The 26,888-nt window shown below is 35.4% G+C and overlaps 2 protein-coding genes and 1 pseudogene across 2 annotated transcripts; 2 read left to right on the top strand and 1 right to left on the bottom strand.

The window, feature by feature from the left end:
• Positions 1-8,623: 8,623 nt before the first annotated feature.
• On the bottom strand, positions 8,624-16,366 carry LOC122292748 (acyl-coenzyme A thioesterase 2, chloroplastic-like). The gene is made up of 6 exons (XM_043101235.1): positions 15,973-16,366; positions 11,271-11,358; positions 10,798-10,975; positions 10,106-10,557; positions 9,093-9,221; positions 8,624-8,847 (listed from the first exon to the last, which is right to left on the bottom strand). Exons 1-6 carry the CDS (start codon positions 16,287-16,289, stop codon positions 8,671-8,673), a joined length of 1,341 nt encoding a protein of 446 aa, XP_042957169.1. The 5' UTR covers positions 16,290-16,366; the 3' UTR covers positions 8,624-8,670.
• A 459-nt stretch (positions 16,367-16,825) lies between these two features.
• Positions 16,826-18,529, top strand: LOC122292225 (annotated as a pseudogene).
• Positions 18,530-22,754: 4,225 nt separating this feature from the next.
• LOC122291507 (mogroside IE synthase-like) lies at positions 22,755-24,636 on the top strand. The gene is made up of 2 exons (XM_043099239.1): positions 22,755-23,481; positions 23,553-24,636. Exons 1-2 carry the CDS (start codon positions 22,831-22,833, stop codon positions 24,279-24,281), a joined length of 1,380 nt encoding a protein of 459 aa, XP_042955173.1. The 5' UTR covers positions 22,755-22,830; the 3' UTR covers positions 24,282-24,636.
• The last annotated feature ends 2,252 nt before the right edge of the window (positions 24,637-26,888 follow it).

Below are 26,888 nucleotides of genomic sequence, written 5' to 3'. Positions count from 1 at the left end.
CTGGTGCTGAGGTTCCTTTCCATCGTATTTCATATTTTTAACAATTAATTCTTTAATTAATAATTTAATACTTTTAATGCATAAAAATAACATGATGCTATATATAATATTAAAATACGTAAATAAGTACACGTACTCTTTTTTTTTTTTAATGTGAATTTCAATTTTTTATATTATTTTAAAAATATATATAATATACTATATATAATATACTATATATAACATTACTTATATTAAAAATAATACGAAGACTGTTGCAAAAAAGCGTATATAATTTCCGGCATTAGCCCCACCATGTGGATCTCCGCAAACCCATCTAGTGGGTTTGTGGACGCGTGCCACGAGTGTGAAAGCGCATGTAACACGAGTCTCTCCCTTTTTTAATATTTTATGATTGCTTAAATAAATAAATTATTTCAAAATGTGAGTTTGAAGATTTGGGAGCCATCGAGGCATGGAATGACAGATGAAAGGTGGGAGAATATTTAAAAATTAAATTTGCCAAATTCAATAAATGAGCTTAATCTTTTTAAAAAAAGGTTGTTGAAGATCCTAGAGGTTCGATATGTTATGAAGACAAAGAATCAGTGATTCATACTTTATGAAAATGTGTTGCAGCAAATGACGTGTGAGGTGATGAGCAGAGCTATGTGAAAAAATGGAAGAGAACAGGCAGAGACTTTATGGAATTATGGGAGGATTTAATGAAAAGGCTATAGACAGACCAGGTGGAAGAAATTGCTGTTAAGAAAGGTTTGGATGAGAAGAAACGAGGCAATCTTTGAATAGAAAATGATTTGTCCCAAAAAATTACTGTCAACTGCTAAGAAGAGTTTAGATGAATACCAGAAGGCTCAAAAGGAACAGAAGAGGATGTTCAATGCAGAAATGAATGTAAGTGATGCAGGAAACAAAACTAAATGGAAGAAACTAAGAGAAAATGTTATTAAAGTAAATTGGGATGCTTCTTTAGATGTAAATAAGAGGGTGATGGAGATTGAGATTATATGTAGAGATGAGGAAGGTGAAGCATTGGTGGCTGTTAGTGATAGAAAGGAAATGGTAAATAAACTAGACATAGCAGAATGTTATGCATTTTGAAAATCCTTTAAACTTTGCAGGGACCTTAACTTTCAGAGAATTACTTTTGAAGGTGATGCCAAGACCATTATCATGGCTGTAGAAAGTGAAAAAGAGCTACTGACTTGTTATGGACCTTTGATAAACGACATTATACAGGTTCTAAAAAATAGATTTGAATAAAATATATAATTTGTTTATAGAGAAAGTAATACGGTTACACATTCTTTAGAAAACCTTATTTTTAGAGAGTGAAAAAATCTGGATTGAAGAAGTTTTTGACTTCATTGTTCAAAGTTTGTCAAAATGACAAAGATTATAATGGATGAATTGTTATTAATGAAATACAGAAATTTCCTTTCAAAATAAATAAATAAATAAAATAATCTGTAAAGCTGAGCACAAACTACTCGACCACTTGTAGGGAATCCTTATCATCACTTGGCCAATTGAATATCTTGAAGTTAACGCAAAAAGATGGAGCGAGCTGCCCGCGGCCCCACGCAACGCACGCTGGGACAATAAGTGACGAATACCTCTCATGAAAGCAAATATATAAATTAAAAAATTAAATTATAAAAATACTTTTATTGATAGAGAAGTGAATGTGAATAGTATAACAATTTTTAAGATGATGATTTGATAGGGTTTTTAAATGTGGCGGGATTAGTTATAAAAATGAGTTGTGTTACTGTTATATACAGTTATTTTTATATAATTTTTATATATTTTATTAATATGATTGATAAAAATAATTATTTTAAATAAATTTTGTTACATATAGTTATTTTTACGGACATTACTAATATGATTAGTTAAAATATTTTTTTATATTAAAAAAATGACGTAACCAATCATATTAATAACGTGTATAAGTAATACGTAAAAATGACTATATATAAATTTTTTTAATTAAAAAAATAATACAATTAATTACATTAATAGAATGCATAAAAGTAAAAATGATTGCACAAATTTTTTTTGTATAAAATATATGTTTGGATGTACGAGTGATTTAGAGATTTTTAAGAATGAAATGATAAATAATATTAATAGTTTTTTCTTTTTTTTAAAAAAAAAAAAAAAAAAGCCCTTGAAACAAGTCTAGCTAGCTTGGTGGCCGGAGTATTCTGGTGACTACGACGGCTTTTGTTTGTTTGTTTATTTTTTTAAAGTTTATTCGAAAGATGACTTTTGAGTTAGATGTTGAAAAAAATTGAGTTTTAACACGGTAAATATTTGTGTATTTGCATGTAAGATCGACCACCTTTAATTGAAAAAAGGTTGGGTCTCCGATCGACTTTAGAGAAAGTCAGAAAGTTAGATCTCTTTTTGTTAGGTAGTTTAGATAAAAAAAAAGATAAAATATTTTAAATAATAATGAGAATTTTAAATTAAAATGAGATGAGATGGTTTGTAAAAAAGTATGTATTTAAATAATGAGATGAGATAAAATGATTTTAACTTTTTAGAGATTTGATAAAGTAGTCTGTCTCACTAATTATTTAAAAGTATTTTTAATTATTTGGTGGAAAATATTATGAATACATTAAAAATAAGTAATATCTATTATTAATTTAAAAACTCATGAATATTTTGATTTTCCCAAAATATATTTTTATATTATTATATTATGACCTATTTATTATACTATATTTTATAAAATTTGAAATATATTTTTCTAATTATATATTACAATAAAATAACAAATTCTAATAGAGAATTATATATATTAAAAACGTGGAGTTAGCATTACTGTAGCATGAGTTATTAAAAAATCAAAAATGAGATAAAATTTTATTTCCAACGGTTTGGATATGTAGATGAAAGATAAAGTATAACTCAGATGAGATAGTTTGTATCTCATTTGGGCATCTAAATCGGGCCCTTAAAATAGACAAACAAGATCTAATTAGGTACCGTTTGGAAGATAATGAATTGAAATGAGATAAATTGAGATAAAAGTTTAAAGTTGAATAAATATTGTTAAAATATTATTTTTTTAATATTATTATTATTTTTTAGATTTAAAAAAGTTGAATTGTTTATTATATTTTATGTGAGAATTTGTAAAAATTGTAATGATGAGATGGAATGAGATAAAATAAAACGAAACACTTTTGTATACAAAGGGGGGGCTTAATGTTAGGTATGATTTTGTTGTCTAAATGACTAATATAAGAGGGGATGAATTAGGTTGTATTTAAAAATTAATAATTATATACCAAATATACAATATAAAATATGAACAAAAAGTGCATCAATCACTTTTAAAAATTTTTAAATAAAACATATACATGTGAAAGATAACAATTAATCATTTTTAAAATTTTTAAAATTTAAACTTTTAATCATGCCATACACATGTGAAAAATGACAATTAATCATTTTTTAAAAATTTAAATTTAAATTTCAAAAATATCATACACAAATGGAAAATGCAGTTTAATGCTTTATAAGAAAGTTTTAATTTTGAGCCTTTATCCAATTTCAAGTTTTATCAAGAGATTTACAAAATTATGCTTTATTTGTAAGTTTGTTTCCTTTCTTGCTCCTGCTTTGTTAGTTAATGTGTTTGATTTTATTGTATAGACAACTTAAGTTTGAAATTCCTTTATACTTAAATTTATTTGTTATCATCAAAATTTATGTATAGATCTACAATTATATAAGACTTAAAAGCCTTGAATTCATCAGTTTCAGACATGGAAACCAAGTAGAATTTGTAGCCGTTGGAAGCCCTTACAGCTAATGGTTATGGCTCTACCTTCCCAGATACAGAACAGAAGCAAAAGAGTTTTTGAGATCGAGGCACGATATAATTAACGCATTTTATGGTGAATATTAAGTACTCATGTAATATTGTGGTTATGAAATCGTACCATATGATATGACCTTCTTGTCATCATCTTCACATACAGAAAAGTATTAGTTTAGTCATCTATTCTCCTTCAGTTTTCTAGTACAAATTCAATATCACGACGGTTTATATAGATTTTTTCCTCAACAATCATTCATTATTTATTTATATATATGTATATAGAAAATAGGCAATACATAAGGTTTAGGGTGGATCTTTTCCTAGGATACAATTAGGAATATTATGAAGGGGTATTCGATCAAAATACATTTCAGTCGTTGCCAATTGCGCCACAGAATATGCATACTAACTCTGAGATTAGTGTATTTTTCTGATCCTCCAATTTTTTTGAGGATGAAAGTTATGATAGATTTTCTCAAGGATCGGGGATATTTGCCATTGTGGTGATAGAGATTCACTTGATATTGCATCTATTACTATTTTAGCATCTCTTTTTAATATTGACCTTTTTTATTTTTCTTTTTGATTCTCGGCTAACTGTTGACGTTGTTGAAAATGAGTCCCTAATTGCTGCATTGAAAGAAAAATTACAGCTATTTGATGGTGGTTTGATCAAGATCTCTTTGTGGAAGTTGTTGGCCTGCTTTTCCCATGCTTTTTTGTAGTCTTGGTAAATGGTGTTGAACTGGTTCAAATCCTTTTAGAGGGTTGTGGATATATGGTTGTGAACCATATCATTTATTTTCTTCCTTATGAAATCCATGGTTATCACGGCAAAAAGCTGGAAGTTACAACCACAAATTAATAGGCCAAATTATTTGTTAGCTCGTGGACTTCGTTTGTTTTCACAACTTATTTTATCTAATTATTAAAATTTTTTTAAATTTTCATTCAAAATAAAATAAATAATTTAACTTTTTTAAATATTAAAATAAAAATAATATTAAACAAATATATTCTAATAATATTTTATTCAATTTTTAATTTTAATCTCAAATCAACTCATCTCACCTGTAAAAAGATACTAAACAAAAGAGATAAATAGTTGCTGAAAGAAATTTATTATGAAACTCTTCAATAGTACTATATATATATATATGAAAAAATCTTCACAACCTCCCAATACTCCACACTTTACATTTTTTTTAATTTTTATTATTTTATTTTTTATTAAATATTTAATATATAAATAATGAATAAAATAATTAAATTAATTTAAAAAGAATAAATTCAAAAAAAAATATTAAAAAATTAAAAAAAAGTGGAGTGTGGTGTGTTGGGAGGTTGTGTAGCATTTCCCTTAATATTTTTTTTTTTTTATATAGATATCCTTTATTAATATTTCTCACATAGTTTTTAGGAGCTTGGTTTGGGGGTTAATCTATGTAACCTTCAAGCTTCATTTTATATAAGGTATTCATCCGTGTACCTCATAAGTGTGGGTTATCAATAAATTTGATTACTATCTTCTTTTTCTTTTTTCTTTTTAAAAATGCAAGTAATAGAATAGAAAATGAGAAGTAGACACCACTTTAATTGACTCTTTGAGATACCCAAATCGTGATTCACATGATTAGAATTATAGTTATATGTAAATACAGCTAGCACTACAAGAAAAACGGGCTATTTTGATTGCTAATGTTCTTTTCGTTGCTATAAATTGGTCGCAAAAACCCGTTTTTCTTGTAGTGTAGTAAGTTAATTTACCCACGTGCGAATATTCACTACAAGAAAAGTAGGCTTTTGTGATCAAAATGACTATTTCCTACGAAAACCGTGAGAAATAGTCATTTTGATAATTAAATTTTGGACACAAAAGTTCACTTCTCTTGTAGTGATTGTAACATAGTCAATAATTTATAAAGAGCTATGCTCATCTTGTATAAATGTAGACCCATCTATATACAGAATTCATTCATTCAATATAATATACTAGTTTATGTAAGAGGAATAGCCTGCGTAATGCATCGCTTGTTCTTTACTTATATAACGTTTTATATACGAGGAAACAAAGCCTTACAATTGTCCTACTAGATGCACAGGGAATAAATATGGAAATATACAACCTATATATTTCCATATATCCATATGGACATATTGATATAAGGATATCAGGATATGTCTCTTCAATTTCTTGAATCGGTACGCTTTTTCTCTTTTTGTTGCATGTTGCTCTGATTAATACAGATCTGTTGTTTAGTTTTTCTAATAATCCATAAAGAGAAATGTTATAAATATAAAATGATTATACAAAAATAGACTCACAAATTGATGTGATTTCATTATATAATTCGTTAGATATAGTTTATGATAAAAGTAATTTTACAATATGACGTATCATATCAAATCACGTAATTTTATAAGATTATTGTTCGTTAAAAACAATTTCACTAGAGAGAGAGAGAGAGAGAAATACAAATTATGGAGTTGAAATATATAGCCAAACGCGAACAAGATGAAATTGATCAGCTTAAAAGGTATCAATTCAAACTCGATCAGATTACTTATATGAGAATTGACAAGCCAAAAGCCCATAACCAACCACAAATGATCGTTTACAAATTGTGCACTTCATTGGCAAATTTATAGGTAAGGATACTCTGTCTGCAATAGAGGTGTCCTTGTTCTTTGTAACTTTCTTGCACATGAGTGATGCATGATTAGGATTGCTAATTTGCCACGGTTTAGTAGGAACCAAAAAAGACTAGGACTGGACCAATAATAAAAACTCCAACACAGAAGTGAGAGAGAGAGTTGAGAATCTTATCTTCTCCACAACCATGTAAACCTGTTCTCATTGGATTGTCCAAATCCATCGCCAAATTTTAGTTAATATCATATAAATTTATATTTATCTATTTTATTTAAATTTAATTTTCACGTTAAATTATTTATTTATTTTCTAATATTTTTTATTTAATTTATTTTTATCACATTTTTATAATTCTACAAATTAAATATTAATAATAATTATATTCTAAATGTTAAATGTTAATTATATTCTAATTAATTTAATTTATTTAGTTAGAATGAGAAACTAATATCTTAATATATGATGAAGTGACTGTAGGTAACTATATTTGATAAAATACTGTAGCTTAAATTAAAATTATTTTAAAAATATCTAATTTAATATAAAATCCTTTTAACACAGATCATCTAAAATTTGACATCCTTCAACCATGGCAATAAGGATGCTGAAGGCTGAAGGAAATTGTCGGTCGACATTGAGGAAGAGACATCCTCATGTGAAGTGTCCATGCCACGTCCAAAAGGTTGGTGTTGCATTATAACACTTACGTCCCTTCTTGTAAAATCACGTCAGTCACAACTATGTTTTTTATTTATTTATTTTTTTAATAATGTTACAAACTTCAGCGTTAAAAATATAATTGACGAAAAATATTTTTGACTGAAATTTCATATGAAATAATTCATACTATATTTTATTATAAAATAAATATAATATATCATATAATACCATATCAATTCATTATAAATTTATTTTTATAGAATTTATTTACTACAGTAACACTTATCATATTAGATTCCCTTAAAATCTTCCTTGAATTAAAGAAGAAGGGAAATACTCAAGGCCGTCGGGTGTCTATTGCCTTTTTATACCAACCAATAAAATCTGGCCACGTAGGAGGTGCATGCTCCAAACATCTACACCCACACGCAGAGAATCAGCGAAATTCAGGCATTCCTTCCTTCCACAAGCTGATCTGAAACTGGGTAGCCCTGTCGCAGGCCTCCCCTCCCTGTTGCAGACCATCCCTCGCGCAGCTACTTCCTTGGCACAGACCCTCCCTTGCGCAGCCACCTTCCTTCTTTAACCCTCACCCTTTGCTTGCCTGGCCAGCCATTATCTTGACCACTTTCACTGTAAGCATTTCTACCTTCTTGAACTCAATAGGCTCCGGTGATGGAATCATTGGAATGACATTTGTGTTCGCACCAGATCATAGTCCCTCACCACCTGATAGCTATGGCTCTTATCTCGGAATCCTTGATCGATCACCCCCACGTAATTTCTACTGCTTTTTAATGTTTGATTGTGGGATTTTTCTATCAATTATAGGCTTTATTTATTTATTTATTTATTTTGGCTGTATCCAATAATTGACATTATTTAGCAGTCAAATAAAATGCAAGTGGTGTTGTTCGGCAACTAACCGTGGAGCTCGACACCTCCATGAATTATTTTGATCCAGACGGAAACCACATTGGAATTGACACAACAAACATTATACATCCGTTTGCAGTGAAGAGCCTTAACAGCACCGGCATTAGACATCAAGTGCAAAATTGATTATGATGGTTTGAGTAATATGCTTCTAGTTTCAGTGGGATATTCTAGGAGCCCCTTGGCCACCCTTCTCGGCCGTTCAATAATAATGTCACACTGTTCCAAGTTCTTTTTTTGTAGGATTTACGGCATCAACTGGAACTCTGTCGGAAAATCATCAGGTCATTGTAGAGAGAGGGAGAGCCCCACAAATCAAACCAGATCGTATCTTAGGGAGAGGGAGAGGGAGGGACGGGTAGATGAGGGGAGAGCGAGGGCGGGAGCAGGACGTGGTCACTAAATAAATCATGTTTTATCAACTATGTGAAGGTGCAAATAGCAATGTGTGTAGACACCTATGTGGCAGCCTTTAATTGGCTGGTGTAAAAATCCACTTCTCACCCGACCGGCTCCAAGTGCTACCCTTCACCACTAATCAGCACAGCCACCATGCCCTTTGCCCTTTGCCTCATCTGATTCATTGTGGCATGCTTTCTTGATCATCAACCCTCTTCAAGACCTCAGCATCCATCCGAGCTAGAACACGACGGGCTTCTTCCTTTGTTGCTGGAACCACATTCCTGATTCTAAAACCATTTTTTATGGCTTTTGCCTCTGGACGTACGGTGAAAGTGAAATAGAAAGTATTTGACACCTGGTAATTTAAATGCAGGTGACAGACATGAGATGAGCAAATGAATAAGGGTGGCCACCGACCGACAATGTGTTCCAAGAAATGGATTTCACTTAGTTTTCTTTAAAAAAGAATTTATTAGTCCCTTCTCAAATCAATCCCTAAGAGGTTGGTACGATAGTAAACCTAATTAATCATTTGATGACTACCGATTATGAGCTTAATTTTCAGTTGTTTCTTTTAAGTATAGTTGATGTGGGGCTTACCTCACTAGACCTCATTTCAGGCCTCGTTACATGAGCAACAACTTCAACATAGATTAAAGGCTGCTCAGGATTCTCAACTTCTGTGTACAGAACACATGATTTCATACGAAGGAAATCTCCGATAACCACCTGCTCAACAAGCACATCTTCATTAACATGAGGTAAAATGACTCTAACATACACAATATTAACCATGCACATGCAGGCTGAATCCCAGCTAAATAACCACAATATGGTAGTGCGAGTACATTATGGGCAAGTAGAACCAGTAGTACTGTAACAAAATGCTTAAGTCATTAGCCTGCATTAACAATCTAAATCACAATCGAATAGATACATAATTAATCGGTAAGAATCTTTCCAAATTCAGAGAGCAAAAAGGGAAAAGAAAAACTGTATCTTCAAAAAAATAAAAAGAACAAATAAACTGGACATTTAAATCAACTCATTCGCTGATACAATAAAATACCAATATTTATGTGAAGCATAATTTTCAAAAAATGATACAACCACAAAGAGATTTCATAAAAATAAACTAATAAACTAACATGAATTCATATGATACGTTAGATTGATTTTTTAATAAATATAATTTTACAATCTAACGAATCACATTAAATCATGTCAATTTATAAATTTATTTTCGACATTTTTGTGATTTTTATTAAAAAGTTATCGAACCTATGATTATGCATCTCTTCCGCCGTTTTCTGTTTTTGCAATTAAAAGGAAACAACAATTTCAAATGTTTTCCTTTTCCATCTCTTTCCCAAATTTTATGCCAGTAAGCATACGGAGAATCCATGGGTGTCTGAACTTTCTTCATTTCATCAGGATTTGGACCTCTCTTTTATCTTTGATATTTTTTTCCCACCTTCTCTTGCATTCCTCGTGTTCTAGGATTAATTCCTAGTGCTCCTCTAACGCGTCCTTTTTTATCCTAAACCACACAGCTGCAAACAGAAAAGGGCCGAAATGCTGTCTGAAAAAGAAAGGATGCTGGTAATACTTACAGGTCTTAAGAAATCAACATGATCAACTTCAAGAAAGCAAGGAACCAATCCAGCAAAGGCATAAGCTGTTGAGAAAGCTAATTCAAAAGCTCGGTGCATCAAAAACCCTCCAAAGATTCGACCATGCATGTTCCTCTGTTGTGGATGGCAAATTAAAGCGTTCTCAAGGCGAGTGTCCCTTAGAAGAATGCTGTCTCTGTCTGCCAAGGCTGGCATGTCACTGAAAATCCTGCCCTCAGCCAACAGTGTTTTGAGTCTATTCACTTCCGCATTCTCAAGTTCCCTTCTATCTCCTCCTCTCTTAGTCCTCCTCAATTTGTTTCTCGCTTCAGACTTTTCAAATAGGAACTTTTCCAGTTCAGTTTCTGGACAGAGCCGGTTCACCTGAGATGCTTTGCCAGTCTTGGAGTCACGAGCCACAAATATGAAGTTGGCAGTCAGAGCTACTGAGTCTGAAACATCAGAGCTTTCAGCTAAGAACTTACATCATCATATGACATGTAATAGATGATAGTCAACTTTGTTCATATAGATCTACAATTCGAGGAATATGCAACTCATACTTTTTCTCAAACTATAGTATATCAAACGGCTGAATCTCAATAGAGCAGAATTCATGTATGAAACCATGCTGTATAGCTTTTTCACGTTATATCATTTTCAGAAATATTTATCATTCCAGATTTTAGTACCTTCATTTGACTGAGTGACTTCCAGTTGAATATCCATTGAGGAGCGGCCGACCCATATCACAGAACCGACCATTTTGAGATCAACTTCAACACTGATCGGCTTCTTCAGCACAATCCTGTCCACAGAAGCAGTGACCAGCAAGAGTGGCCTTGTGGTGCTATCGTCATCGGAACAATGCTAATCCACACGAGAGAGAAGAAAAGGGAAGATCACCAAAAGCAAGCAACACATCTCCAAAAGCTTAATTTAGTCGTGAATTATGAGTAAAACATTTCGGTTTATAGAGCACAATTCATCAACAACACTACACGTAGCATATGGAAAAGCAGCCCCATATGGTAGCATGTAGATCATAACCCATTTCGGATAAGTACATAGTAAGCAATGCCCAGGTGTGGAACTCCATCAAAATGCTCTGGTATGCGGAGAGTCCAACAGGAAAAGTACAAAATGTAAATAAGTTACAGCTGACTTTGACGGTGATGAACCCAGCCAAGGCATCAAGCTCTTCAACCAATTTCCCAATTCTGACGTCGTTCCAGAGATCTCTATACTGTTCTTGTTGAGGATACTCCCGAATCCTCTCCTAATGATTAGCAATTCTTTCCTTGTATATAATAGTTGACCCATGCTGTAATATTCTTGTATAATTTATTTCCTTCTGTAATATTATTTCCTTTCTCATGCAAAGCCATACGTGGGTTGTAATCTTCTATAAATGAAACATATCTCCACCTCTCTACGTGTGGTGGTTTCACAATCCTTCTCATGGTATCAGACGGTATTTTTTCGGATTAACATCCTTTTTTTCTGATCTGCTCTTTCCTTCCTCTCATGGCTGCCGAGTCCCTTTCTTTCAATACCATGGTCCATATGGTTACTATTAAACTCTGAGCCACAAACTATTTGCTTTGGAAGAGCCAACTCATTCCTCTTCTTGACTACCAAGATTACCTTGGTTTCGTTGATGGCTCCTTGCCAAAGCCTGCTGCCACCATTGATGGTTCTTCCACCGTCAACCCCAAGTACCTGGAATGGAAAGCCAAAGACCAGCGTATCCTGAGCCTCCTTCTCTCTTCTCTCTCTGAAGAAGCCATGGCTGCCGCTGTTGGTCTTCCCACCTCCCGTGATGTTTGGCTAGCTCTTGAGCGTGTTTTTAGTCACGGATCAAAGACATGTGAGCTTCGGATCAAAGATGGATTGCAGTTGATGAAGAAAGGGTCCCGCTCTGTTGCTGAGTTCTCCCGAGACTTCAAATCTCTCTGTGATCAGTTGCTGGCCATAGGACGCCCTGTGGATGAAGTTGACAAATCCCACTGGTTTTTACGTGGACTTGGCACTGAATTTGCTGGCTTCTCCTCCACTCAGCTGGCGCTCTCCTCGCTGCCTCCATTCCATGATCTGGTTCCATTGGTTGAAAGTTATGCTCTTTTTCAAACCTCTTTGCAATCTAACTCCTTATCTTCTGCAGCTTTTACAGCCACCCGCTCCTCCTCTGGACGTGGAAACCAGTCTCGTAACCGTCGGTCTCGCGGTGGTTCTCATGGAACTTCGGGCACTACTGGCCATAGCCAATCCCATGGCTCTAATCGTAACAGGCGTCCCTATAATCCACGCTGCCAGATTTGCAAAACTGAAGGTCATACGGCTGAGAAGTGCAGGAATCGTTATGACCACTCGGATCCTTCGGCACAGCTTGCCGAGGCCTTCCACAGCTCTTGTTCTCTGTCCAATGGATCTTCATCTGATTGGTACCTTGATACTGGTGCCTCTGCTCACATGACACCAGACTCGGCTTCATTGGACTCCTCTGAGCAGTATGTTGGTAAGGATAGTGTTGTTGTGGGCAATGGGGCATCTTTACCGATCACTCACGTTGGCACTTCTCACTCTTTTTCTGGTTTACCTTTGCGTGATGTTTTAGTTGTCCCGCGTCTTACTAAAAACCTTTTATCCATCAGTAAATTGACTACTGATTTTCCCTTACAAGTCACTTTCACTAATTCTTCTTTTGTCATTCAGAACCGAACCACAAGCAAGGTGATAGCAACCGGAAAACGTGATGGTGGCCTCTACGTACTGGAAAGCGGCAATCATGTTTTTTTTTTCTGTCCTCAATAAATCTGCTCTTACGGCATCGTATTACTTATGGCACGCACGTCTTGGGCATGTAAACCCTTCTGTTATTTCCTTCTTGAATAAAAAATGACAGCTTTATCTTACTTCTCTTTTGCCTAATCCCTCTCTTTGTTCTACGTGTCAACTTGCAAATAGTCATAAACTTCCTTTTTCCACTAATGACACTCGATCTAATGTAATTTTAGGTCTTGTTCACTGTGATATTTGGGGTCCGGCCCCTGTTAAATCAACAATGGGTTTTTCCTATTACGTGCTTTTTGTTGATGACCATTCTCGTTTTACTTGGCTTTATCCCATGAAGTTAAAGTCTGATTTTTATGACATTTTTCTCCAATTTCAAACCTTTGTTGAAAATCAATTCTCTTGCAAAATTAAAATTTTTCAGAGTGATGGTGGTGCTGAATTTCGTAGTCTACGTTTTCAGTCTCATCTTCGCTCCACTGGGATTCATCACCAAATGTCCTGCCCTTATACACCATCCCAAAATGGTCGTGCCGAACGCAAACATCGTCACGTGACTGAAATGGGCCTGACTCTCTTATTTCATTCACGTATTCCCGTTTCTTACTGGGTTGACGCTTTCAGTACTGCGACCTACATCATTAACCGGTTGCCTGCACCGCTTCTTGGTGGTACCTCTCCTTTCGAACTTTTGTATGGTAAGACCCCTCATTACATAAACTTTCATCCTTTTGGTTGTCGGGTTTTTCCTTGCTTACGCGACTATGCTCTAAATAAATTTTCTCCCCGTAGTATACCTTGTATTTTTTTAGGGTATAGTCCCGTCTACAAAGGCTTCCGTTGCTTAGATCCCATCACCACCAAAATTTATGTTACTCACCATGCCCGATTTGATGAAACTCATTTTCCCATCATTCCTAACTCTCCCGTTCGACCCATAACTGCCCTGGACTACTCTGCTTTTAGTGAGCCTCGTCGTGAACCAAACCCATCATCATCTGCTGACTCCCTGCCCTCCCCAACTCTATCAGACTCTACTGCTCAGACAGGGCCCATTAATTGTCGTCTCTGTAGTGATCCATCTGTTGAGTTCTTGCAGGTTTCGTCGAATGAGTCTCCATCTATTTTAGACCGTGACTCTCCCGCTCAGCGAGACTCCATTCTTCTGCCTAGTCCGTCCGCGAGCCCAGCATGTCCAGCTCCCGCTGCAACATCCGATGGTAACCCGTGCTAAAGCAGGCATTTTCCGGCCACGTCATCCTGCTTACCTTAGCCAGCATACCTCGGGTCTTCTTCATGCTTTGCTCTCCTCCTCTGAGCCTCGCGGGTTTAAATCTGCTGCCAAACATCCCGCTTGGCTTTCTGCTATGGATGATGAGATCAAAGCTCTTCATGATAATCATACTTGGGATTTGGTGCCACGTCCATCTAACACAAATATTGTGGGCTCTAAGTGGGTTTTCCGGACAAAATATCTCTCCGATGGATCCATTGACCGTCTCAAGGCTCGTCTTGTAGCAAAGGGTTATACTCAGCTCCTAGGCCTTGACTATACTGATACTTTCAGTCCCGTGGTCAAGGCATCCACTGTTCGAGTTGTACTCTCTCTTGCCATTTCTCACGGTTGGCCTCTCCGCCAACTTGACGTCAAAAACGCTTTTCTTAATGGTGTTTTGCAGGAAAATGTTTATATGGAGCAACCTCCTGGTTATGTCGACCCTCGCTTTCCTGGCCATGTATGCAAGCTCAAGAAATCTCTTTATGGACTAAAGCAAGCACCTCGTGCCTGGTTCCACCGCTTCAGTTCCTTTCTACTTAAGCTTGGGTTTTCTTGCAGTCGTGCTGATACCTCTTTATTTGTTCTTCATCGTCAGAAGCACCTTATTTATCTCCTCTTATATGTGGATGATATTATTATCACTGGCAGTGATCACTCTCTTCTTCGTGCCTTCATCTGTCAGCTTCATGCCGAGTTTGCCACGAAGGACTTGGGTTCCCTTAGTTACTTTCTTGGTCTTGAGGTCACCACTACCTCCGACCGTCTCTTTCTCAGCCAGACCAAGTATGCACGTGACATCCTTGCTCGAGCTCAGCTTTTGGACTGCAAACCTGTCACCACTCCCATGGTTGTTGGCCAGCGTCTCTCCTCTGATGGTTCTCCCTTCTCTGATGTCACTCTTTATCGTTCTCTTGTTGGTGCATTACAATACCTAACTATCACCAGGCCTGATCTTGCTCACTCCATCAACTCCGTCAGTCAGTTCTTGCATGCTCCTACTGCGGATCATTTTCAGGCGGTTAAGCGAATTCTTCGTTATGTCAAGGGCACTCTTCACCTCGGTCTCTCCTTCACAGCCTCTGCCTCCGCCAATATTACTGCTTACTCTGATGCTGATTGGGCTGGTTGTCCAGATACTCGTCGCTCCACGTCAGGATATTCCATCTATCTTGGCAACAATCTTGTCTCGTGGAGTGCGAAGAAACAGCCTACTGTCTCTCGGTCTAGCTGTGAATCCGAATATCGTGCCCTTGCCGCCACTGCTGCTGAGGTTCTTTGGTTACAACATCTTCTTCGAGACTTGCATGTCACTTCATCTGCTTCACCTCTTCTACTTTGTGACAACAAGAGTGCCATATTCCTTAACTCTAATCCGGTTTCTCACAAGCGCTCGAAACATATTGATTTGGATTATCATTTTCTTCGTGAACTTGTTGTTGCCGGCACCATCCGCACCCAGCATGTTCCCTCTTCCTTACAGATTGCTGATATTTTCACTAAGAGTGTCTCTCGACCACTCTTCCTCCTCTTTCGCTCCAAGCTTTGCGTGTGCTTCAATCCCTCACTTAGCTTGAGGGGGGGTGTTGAGGATACTCCCGAATCCTCTCCTAATGATTAGCAATTCTTTCCTTGTTTATAATAGTTGACCCATGCTGTAATATTCTTGTATAATTTATTTCCTTTTGTAATATTATTTCCTTTCTCATGCAAAGCCATACGTGGGTTGTAATCTTCTATAAATGAAACATATCTCCACCTCTCTACGTGTGGTGGTTTCACAATCCTTCTCAGTTCTCTCAAGGAATAGTCAGACGAAAAACGATAGAGAATAGTGGTGCGGCTCTGGGAGGGAGTTCTTGTGAGAAATTCGGTCTGCGGAAGCCCGTCTTTTTCTGGGTCGTAAAGCTCCTCGAAGATACTGGCCCTCGCTTCCCACAAAGCATCTGTGACCGGCGAATGGTACATTCCTGGCCACAGGGTGATGGGCTTTCTGGCCGATGAGGATGAAGAATCGGCATCGGCGTTGAGAGCAGGAGGAGGAGGGGACTCCAGAGGCGAAGCAAGCGTCGAGACTACGGGGATGGTGTTAGAAGGAGAGGAATTGGAATCCATGGAATGCAGGAATCTCTATGAAATTAAGAGTTCACAAAAGTTCACCCAAATAGACGGCGACACTGAATTTGCTGAATTGAGTGAGGGAGAAATAACATTTGTAGCTGTAGTTGTAGTTGTGCAAGTATTGTTTAGTATTTTTAGAAAAAGCGAATTAATATAGAATTTATATGAAAAAAATTTAATTTTTTAATTATAGACTTCAATTTTTTTTTTTTAAATAATTATAGAGCGTTTATATATTTAACTACATGTAACATTATTGGTAGAGTTGAAATATATAGCCAAACGCGAACATGATGAAATTGATCTACTTAAAAGGTGATCAATTCAAACTCGATCAGATTACTTATATGAGAATTGACAAGCCAAAAGCCCATACCCAACCACAAATGATCGTTTACAAATTGTGCACTTCATTCGCAAATTTATGGTAAGGATACTCTGTCTGCAATACAGGCGTTCATGTTCTTTGCGACTGTTATTTCATGCACATCGGTGATGTATGATTAGGATTGCCAATTCGCCACGGTTTAGTAGGAACCAAAAAAGACTTGGACTGGACCATCTGCACTCTCTACAGTATTCATGTCCACAAGTATAAATCTCAGACCCAATTATAGAAACTCAAACACAGAGAGAGAGAGAGAGATCTGCAAGTTGTCACGCAAAAATGGAGAAGGATACGAGTGCCTACAGAGCTCATTGTTTAGTCTTTGCCTATCCAGGTCAAGGACACATTAATCCTATGGTGGAATTCTCCAAGCATTTGAAGCACAAAGGAGTGGAAGTTACTCTGGTTACCACCCATTTCATCTGCAAGAACGCACAAAAAGAAGTAGGCTCCATTGTGCTCGAGACCATCTCCAATGGCTACGACGAAGGCATGACAGGGCAAATAGAGAACATCCAAACCTATTTGGAGCGCTTTGAGAGAATTGGTTCGAAAAGTCTGACGGAGCTCCTCGAGAAACTTTCTAGATTGGGCCGCCCCGTTAACTGTATTGTTTATTATCCATTCATGCCTTGGGCTCTAAACATAGTCCTGTTAACTGAGGATTTTTCTAAACTGTTATAACTAGCCTTTTTGTTTTTTCTTTTATCTTATTTATTTTTTGGATTTGACGTAAATTTTTAGGCCTGCAACAATTGATCGGTTACTAAATATCTTTGCAGGCGATGGACTGGATGTCAAAAATAATGCCAATGAGGACAGTGGGACCAACTATTCCATCTATGTTTTTAGACAAGCAGCTTGAAGATGATAACGACTATGGTTTTATCATCTTTAAACCAAACACCGATGCCTGTGTGGAATGGCTAAATGATCGTATGAAAGGGTCAATTGTTTATGTCTCTGTTGGGAGTATGACCGTTCTTGAAGTTGAACAAATGCAAGAATTAGCATGGAGTTTGAGGATGAGCAATAACTATTTCTTGTGGGTGGTAAGGGCCTCCGAGGAGGCAAAGCTCCCCAAGAACTTTGTGGAGGAGACCTTAGAGAAGGGATTAGTGGTTCAATGGTGTCGTCAGTTGGAGGTCTTAGCATACGAGGCGGTGGGATGCTTTGTGACTCACTGTAATTGGAACTCCACGTTGAAGGCCGTGAGCTTTGGCATTCCAATGGTGGCATTGCCACAATGGACAGACCAAAGCACAGATGCAAAGTATATTGTGGATATTTAGAAGATGGGACTTAAAGCTCCAGTTGATGAGAAAGGGATAGTCAGGCGAGAAGCAGCAGAGCATTGCATAAGGGAAATAATGGAGCAGAGCATTGCATAAGGGAAATAATGGAGGGAGAGAGGGGGAAAGAGATAAAGAAAAATGTCTTCAAATGGAGGAAATTAGCAAAAGAGGCTGTTGACAAAGGTGGAAGTTCTGACAAAAACATTGAAGAATTTGTAGCCGCACTGGTTGCTCGTAAGAACTAGTCAGATGTTCTTCCCTTTCAACAATAAAAATGTTATATTCAGCTAAAAAATTATTACATAAAAATTTATAATATAAAATATTTTATAATAACAATTGACAATAATAAATATGTAATCTTCGGATCATGTTTGTCTCATTCTCTTTTCTATCTTTTATTATATTTTATTTTCTATTCCGTTAATTCCAAAGTAGCATCTGTTTTTGGCTCCAGTCTCGACTGCAATGTGTAATAATTTTGGCTTGTTACAAATGCCGTACTTATGTAACCCTGCAAGGCTGCATGTCTGATATCATAATTTAGCCAAGTTTTATTTTTAGACGAGATAAAAATAAAAATTAAATAAAATATAGTTAGAATATAATTATTTAATATAATTTTTATTTTAAAATTAAAAAAAAATTAAATTATTTATTATTTTTTATATAAAAATTTAAAAAATTATAATAATTATACGAGATATCATCTCAACTCGGTAACCAAACTAGGCAATATTATATAATTATATTAATCTCTTCTTCTACATATTTCTTTCTTTTGTGCATACTCTTATAACTTATTAGAAATAAGAGAGTAACAAATAGAGAAATCCTTAAGACCGGTTGGGCTGGTTATACTCAAATAATAGCCAACCAATCACAGCTCGACATGTAAGACTTCCATCGAGACATTCATGGACCAGCATTACATGTGAAACAAATTTGGGCGTTCAGAATTTCTTTTTTTGCAATATTCAATTCATCTCCAAGCGTCCTCTTCAAGCCTTAACGATTTCTCCACCAAGCAGCCCGACCGTCGTCGACCTCTCCTATTTTCCAGCTGTGGCTCGCGATTTCAGGCTGAGATTTATCCAAGCCTCACGATTTTTCCACAAAGCTCAGCCATCGTGATTTCTCCACGAAGCTCAGCCAACTTGTTTAGCACTGAGATGAATAAACGTACAATTTGTCTGTGCTACAATTTATCATATACATTTATTATCGATGAATAAACGACATGTTTTTCTAGGAATTGTAATCTCTTCATATTTAATCCCAATATTCAGACTTCGGAAGAGAGGGACAGCGACGTCGGCGTCGGCTTCAGACTGAGAAGGGTGCGATTTTGACCTACATCTCTGTCGGCTTCACACTCAGATGGTTGAGTCGGCGTCGCCGTCGGGCTGAGATTGCGGGCTTCGACCTCGTGCTGGGATGCAGGGGTCATTGGCGTTGAGCTGAGATGGGTGTTGTGCTGGGATGCGAGGGTTTGTCGGCGTCGAGCTGAGATGGGTGTTGTGCTAAGATGCGGGGGTCTGTCGGCTCAGCTCGACGTCATGCTGGGATGCGAGGGTCTGTCGGCGTCGAGCTGAGATGGGCGTCGTGCTGAGATGGGTGTTGTGCTGGGATGAGTCCGACAGCGTTGGTGATGAATGGGAGAAGGGCTATGCAAGAAGGGGAGAATGGCATAAGGCAAACGGAGGGAAGGGGCTATACGAATTGATGATTCCCTGTGGTGGAGTGTATTTGTTTTACATTGATTTTTCTTACGTGGCATAAGATGAATGGAGGGCTGTTTTTATCTGATTTACAGCCCGACCGGCGTGAAGTGCCTCTATAACAAATAATCTAATTTCAAATCTTGAAAACAATTTTATCGAAACTCTGTAGCATTCGAACATTTATTTATGATGTGTGGTGTAAAAATTTTTAAATAGAAATATTATTTAAAATCACATATCCAATGTTTTAAGTCCAACTCAGATTTCTCATAAAGTCCACAGTCAACCACAAACTTCGTGAACAAATTACGCACTTCATACTCCTGCAGGGAGTACCTAATGATCAGTAGTTGGCCACCGGATGCATCGTTAGTCACTTTGTTCTCTGAGTGTTCTTTCATGCTGATTTGGATTTTCAAGTGAATATAGTTGCCATGGAAAATGATAAAAGTAAACGGGCATAAGAAACTTAAACACAAAGATCAAGAGAGAGAGGTCCGAAAGTTGTGCGTCCAAAAATAGAGAAGGATACGATTGCCTGCAGATCGATCGAGCTCATCGTGTAATCTTAATTAGCCTATCCAACTCAAGGAGACATTAATCCTATGGTGGAATATTCCCAAGCGTTTGAAACACAAAGGAGTACTGGAAGTTACTCTGGTTACCAACCACTTCATCTCCAAGAACATACAAAAAGAAAGCAGCTCCATTTCGATTGAGATCAGCATCTCTGAATCTCTAATGGCTATGACGAAGGCGGAAGAGCGCAAGCAGAGAATGTCCAAGCCTATTCGGAGCATTTTAGGCGAGTTGTTTCGCAAATTCTGACCGAGTTCCTTAAGAAACTTCCGATCTCCGGCGCCCAGTTGGTTGACTGTATAAATTGAATAATTTTAGGTACACTTTACACGTAATCATTTTAAAAGATAATATAATTTATTATTAAAAATTTAGTTTTTTATGTAAATATTATATTTTATTTATTTATTTTTAAAATAATTACGTGAGAATTACACAATTCATTATTATAAATATATATTTTCCTATAAATTATTTTACTTTTTAACCTTAGAATGATGGAGCAGCAATTTTTTTGAGCTTACCGTGTCACATGTTTACGTAAAAATAATATATTATATATATACACGTACTTGTAGATAATATAAATATTGTATAGTTCTTTTTAAAAAAATAAATAAATATGATATTTACATAAAAAATAAAATTTTATTAATAGATCGACACTTACCTATTTTAAAATTATACTTAATATTACTTTTAAAAAATTATAAAAATATTATTATATATAAAATTATATCTTCATAATTTTTTACATATACGAAAAAATAAGATTCTAGAAGCACAAGTTACGTGACAAGTTACGTGGTATCATGACGTCAGTGCTTTTACTTTTTGAATTTCCTTCCCTTGCCTTTTACTTTTCAGAAATGATTTGTGCAGTCGGGAAATGCAGTCGGCGTGCAGTCGGCTGTAAAAAAAAAATTAATACAGGACCTACATGAAAAGAAAAAATTATTTTTATAGCTTTTTATAATTCATGCAGGTCCCCCTGAATATAAAATAATTTTTTTATAATTTTTTTTTATTCATTTCGTACAGCCGACTGCACGCCGACTGCGTTTCCCGACTGCGTGTAGCAAAGCCCTTTACTTTTTAGGCAACCAATAGGACGGATTGAGTAGATATCACCTTTGACTCTTTAGGAGACCCAAATTATCATTCACAATAGATTTATATTTATTACTCACGTGTCAATAATGTAACAAATTCACTTATTGCACCACCTATAAATATCGACCGCCTATTAAAAATTTATTAATTCAAGAGAAATATTTAAATCATAAAAAAATTATAAAAAAAATTCAAAAACTAACTTGATTTAATATAATATGTTAAATCATAAAATTACTTCTAGTGTTAGATAAATTTATCAAATCACGTGAAATTATGTCAATTTATAATTTTATTTTTATATAATATCTTTGTACACTTAATAATTTGCTTCATTCAATACATTGAATACAATATACAAGTCTCTTGATTAAGTACACTTAATTTTTCTCCTCCTACTGTGTGTTACTAGGATAAACATAGAGTGAGAAGTGGTATAGCTGTAAAAGAAATTATATAAAAATAAATTTAAAACTTAACGTGATTTTATGTAATTCGTTATACTTTACAATACAAGTTTTTTACAATATGACGTACCATATCAAGTCACGTCAATTTATAAGTTTATTTTTACGTAATTGATTAAGTATTTTTTATATAAATTTGTTGTTTTGTGTCTCTATATTGATTACATTTGATAAGTTTGAAAGTAAGGTGAGATTCAAAATTCTCATCTTATTTCATCTCATTATTACAATATTTTCAAATTCTTATACAAAATATAATGAACAATTCAATTTTTTTAAATTTCAAAATAATAATAATATTAAAAAAATAAAATTTTATAAAAAATTCTCATATCACCATCTAAACGTACCCTAAAACGTCGTCACAGGCTATTACTTATTGTCCATTAAAAACAATTACGAGAGAGAGAGAGAGAGAGAGAGAGAGAGAGAGAGAGAGAGAGAGAGAGAGAGAGAGAGAGAGAGAGAGAGAGAGAGAGAGAGAGAGAGAGAGAGAGAGAGAGAGAGAGCACTTTCATTTAAGCTTCATTATTGAGTTGAAATCTATGTAAACAATATTAATTTATCTATTTAAAAGGTGATCAATTCAAAATCAGATTACTTATCTGAGAGTTGAAAAGCCAAAAGCCCACAACCAATTATTACCAAAGATTATCGTGTACAAATTGAAATTGTGCACTTCATTGGCAAATTTATGGGTGAGGATGATAGATCAGGTCACCCTGTCCTCTTGTTATTTGGAAGTGTTATTTCATGCTGATCTGTGATATTGTATGATTACAATTTTACCACTTTTGGTAGGAATAAATTAAAAAGACTATGACTGGACCAATTGCACTCTCTACAGTATTCATGTCCACAAATATTTATGGCAGACACAACAACAGAAACTCAAACACAGACACACAGAGAGAGAGAGAGAGAGAGAGAGAGAGAGAGAGAGAGAGATCAAAGTTGTGTGACGCAAAAATGGAGAAGCATATGATCAGTGCATGCAGAGCTCATTGTTTAGTCTTTGCCTATCCAGCTCAAGGACACATTAATCCTATGGTGGAATTCTCCAAGCGTTTGAAGCACAAAGGAGTGGAAGTTACACTGGTTACCACCCACTTCATCTCCAAGAACATACAAAAAGAAGGCAACTCCATCACGCTAGAGACCATCTCCGATGGCTACGATGAAGGCGGGAGAGCGGCAGCAGAGAACGTCAAAACCTATTTGGAGCGCTTTGAGAGAGTCGGTTCGAAAAATTTGACTGAGCTCCTCGAGAAACTTTCCAGGTCAGGCCGCCCTGTTAACTGTATTGTTTATGATCCTTTCTTGCCTTGGGCTCTAGACATAGCCAAAGAGTCTGGGTTAGTCGCAGTGGCGTTTCTTACTCAATCCTGTGCTGTCGATATTATATACTACCATGTTCACAAGGGAGAGTTGAAACTCCCTCTTTTAGAGCTAGAAGTTTTGCTTCCTGGTTTGCCACCTCTTGAACCTCAAGACATGCCATCCTTCATTTACAAGTGGGGATCCTATCCAGGTTCCTTGGACATACTCGCGCGGCAATTCTCTAATGTTGAGAAAGCTGATTGGGTCCTTTGCAACACCATTTATGGGCTGGAACAAGAGGTAAGCAATTAGTCAATTGGGGCTTTTAATAAACTATTAGCCTTTTGATCGGTTGCTAAATATCTTTGCAGGCGGTGGACTGGATGTCCAAGATAATGCCAATGAGGACAGTGGGACCAACTATTCCATCTATGTTCTTAGATAAGCGGCTTGAAGATGATAAAGACTATGGTTTCAGCATCTTTAAACCAAACACCGATGCCTGTGTGAAATGGCTAAATGATCGTCTGAAAGGGTCTGTTGTTTATGTCTCTGTTGGGAGTATGGTCGTTCTTGAAGTTGAACAAATGCAAGAACTAGCATGGGGTTTGAGGATGAGCAACAACTATTTCTTGTGGGTGGTAAGGGCCTCAGAGGAGTCAAAGCTCCCCAAAAACTTTGTGGAGGAGATGTCAGAGAAGGGATTAGTGGTTCGATGGTGTCGTCAATTGGAGGTCTTAGCACACGAGGCAGTGGGATGCTTTGTAACACACTGTGGGTGGAACTCTACATTGGAGGCCTTGAGCTTCGGTGTTCCAATGGTTGCAATGCCACAATGGACAGACCAGAGCACGAATGCAAAGTATATTACGGATTTTTGGAAGATGGGACTTAAAGCTCCGGTGGATGAGAAAGGATTAGTGAGGCGAGAAGCAGCAGCGCACTGCATAAGGGAGATAATGGAAGGAGAGAGTGTAGAAGAGATAAAGAAAAATGCATTCAAATGGAGAAAATTGGCAAAAGAGGCTGTTGACAAAGGTGGAAGTTCTGACAAAAACATTGAAGAATTTGTAGCTAACCTGTTTGCTGGTAACTTGTAAGTCCTAGTCAGATGATCTTCCCTTCCATCAACAAAAAAGTTATATCCACCCAAAAAAATATTATAAAAGAAGTTATGATATGATATGGTTTAATGTGATATAATATATACGTGGTTTAGAATAAAAGACATCAAGAAGTTATTTTATTTTCCTTTTATAAACTTATATCAATTTACATCAAAGTATATCATATTTACTTTTTGTAAACAACACTGTTATTCCCGTAATTTCCAAGTTGCATCGATCTGTTTCGGCTGCATCTGTAATAATGTGTCATGGTTTGGGCTGGGATTGTTTCAAAGGCCATTCTGTAATCATGTCCAATGTCATAAGGCTTTGCTTCTTTTTCCGCACACATATTTGCTGTCTGATAAACTACCAATTTTGAGATCTGGACAGAAAATGAACTTTTAGTTCTCTTCATCGCTAAATGACAGAGCTTTGGTGAAGGGAATGGTGAACATCCTAATCCAGTTGCTGACAAATCTCTGTCCTCATGGAGTTGAGCTGTATATCTGGCTTCTACTGATATTCGCTTACACCGAGAGAGAATAAAAATAAAAAAATAAATCCAAGTTAGTTGCTCTTGCGAGTATCATTTTAGGGTAAAGCTTAGCTAGCTACTCTTTTTCACATTCATTACACTTATTTTTATTTATTTATTTATTATTTTATTTGTTTAAAACTAATTAAGTACTTTAACTCATCATCTTTACGTTACATATTTGCTATGAAAAAAAAAAATTTGATGTGTGATATATGGTAATGGTATAGAGACGATCGATGAGTAAATTTTTTCTTTAGAGCGAGGTCATCTAGTTTCATTATATCATGATAACTGTAAAATGATATAAATAATTAAATCTATCTCTTTTAATGAGTTTAAATTTTTAGAATATGTGATGCTTTCATATGATATCAAAGCAATCTCTAATTTACTCTACATTTCATTCAGTTAATTAAATATTCTTTATGATAAGCTCCCTTATAGAGATATAAATAATTAAAAAATATAAATAATTATATTTACCTCTTGACCCTTTCCATAATTTTAAATTTTTTGTTTTAGATAAATGGTGATTTTATAAAAACATCAAAACCTCTTTCTACCGATATTCGTTCCTATTTTCACTTCAGTTGAACAGATAGGATAGAAGTCTTCCTGCAGCACATGCTTGATTTTACGATTTCTAAATAAAAGATTTACCACTGGTGGTGTGTTGGAATTCTAAACTTTCATTCAAAGAATTGTCAGTCACAGACGTTGCATGAGAAGAGGAACAGAGAGACTGGAATTTAATTCGAGTTGAAGATAATATACACTTCTAACGTAAAATCTCTCGTCATCTCTCTTTTCTATCATTTCTTCTTGATTTTTATTTTTTATTTTACTTAAATTTCTCTTTTCTAGGTAATTGACTACAAGGATAATGTAGAGAGTTTTGTTACATACAAGTACAGTTGCGCACTAATCTGTGTACTAACACTGATTTATTCATACTTAAAATTTAAATTAATACTGTTTTCAATAAAATCTACTTTTTGACCAATCACATCACATTGGTGCACAAATTAGTACACAATTGTGCTTGCAACTATACTTTTCCTAATGTAGAAATAGGTATCCCATTGAGATAGATACCCATGAGGATCGTCATAGATATAAAAGGCCAGGTCACCAGCTATTATATTTTTAAAAAATTATTAACCCACAACTCTCTTGCAATATTTTACGAATTCATATTAAATTAAGATTAATTTTATAAAATTAAATTTAAAAAAAAATAAAATTACGTGTTTATATTAGTTGATTGCAAAATATATTGTAATAAAAAATGATAGGAGATGGGTATGCAAAAATACTTCCATGTGGCAAAAAACAAGGCACTTACCTATCGGTATATATTAGATCAGCCGCACTACAAGTAAATTGTTTATTTGCGATAAGTTAATTTTAATGAAATAATTATTTTTAATTAAAATTAATTGTAAATAGTCTTTTAATTACAATAAAATAATCACAAAAATCCAATTTTCTTATATAGTCGGCAGATCTGTTTTATCGTTTCCGACAAGCACTACCACGCATTTGCATTTTTTGGTCACTTTCTTTTTTATTATAAGCTATCGTCCCTTCTTCGCATTTTATAACATATCCAATTAATGGTTGAATTTGAGCCTACCACAACTTTCGTGTACAAATTGTGCACTTCCTACTCTCATAGTACGTACCTGATCAGATGGGATGCACCCATACATCATTTTCAATGGCTTTTATACTATACATCAAATATAAATTATTTAAAAAATAAGCACCATCCGATTATGTGAAAGAAAACTTAAAATACAATTTGTTACTGTAACTTGTTCATCCTAAGAAAATTTTCTTTGTTAGTGAAAATACAAAATAATAATAAAATAAAAAGTACAATGAAATTCAAATTAAGATGAAATCAATTTGGACTGAGACACGAAAATCTCGTTCTCTTTAAACAGATTTAAGCTGTCTACAGTGTATAAAGTTTCAAATTAACAAGTTAGTATAATAGAACTCCTCTTGACTTGAGTCATCCATGCATAATACAACAGCCTAATTGATCGTCGTAT

The sequence above is a fragment of the Carya illinoinensis genome, chromosome 13, assembly GCF_018687715.1.
Source record: "Carya illinoinensis cultivar Pawnee chromosome 13, C.illinoinensisPawnee_v1, whole genome shotgun sequence".
In the NCBI taxonomy this organism is placed as follows: domain Eukaryota; kingdom Viridiplantae; phylum Streptophyta; class Magnoliopsida; order Fagales; family Juglandaceae; genus Carya; species Carya illinoinensis.
The sequence above is the reverse complement of the archived record's forward strand: the minus strand, read 5'-3'. Positions and strand labels throughout refer to the sequence as shown.

Bases quoted from the DNA above. Each gene is read 5' to 3' on its own strand.
- LOC122292748 (XM_043101235.1), bottom strand. From the start codon at position 16,289: ATGGATTCCAATTCCTCTCCTTCTAACACCATCCCCGTAGTCTCGACG. The intron at 10,558-10,797 runs GTACTAAAATCT...CTGATGTTTCAG, and splicing joins AGTCACTCAGTCAAATGAAG to ACTCAGTAGCTCTGACTGCC. The intron at 9,222-10,105 runs GTAAGTATTACC...CTTGTTGAGCAG, and splicing joins ATGTTGATTTCTTAAGACCT to GTGGTTATCGGAGATTTCCT.
- LOC122291507 (XM_043099239.1), top strand. From the start codon at position 22,831: ATGGAGAAGCATATGATCAGTGCATGCAGAGCTCATTGTTTAGTCTTT. The intron at 23,482-23,552 runs GTAAGCAATTAG...ATATCTTTGCAG, and splicing joins TTTATGGGCTGGAACAAGAG to GCGGTGGACTGGATGTCCAA.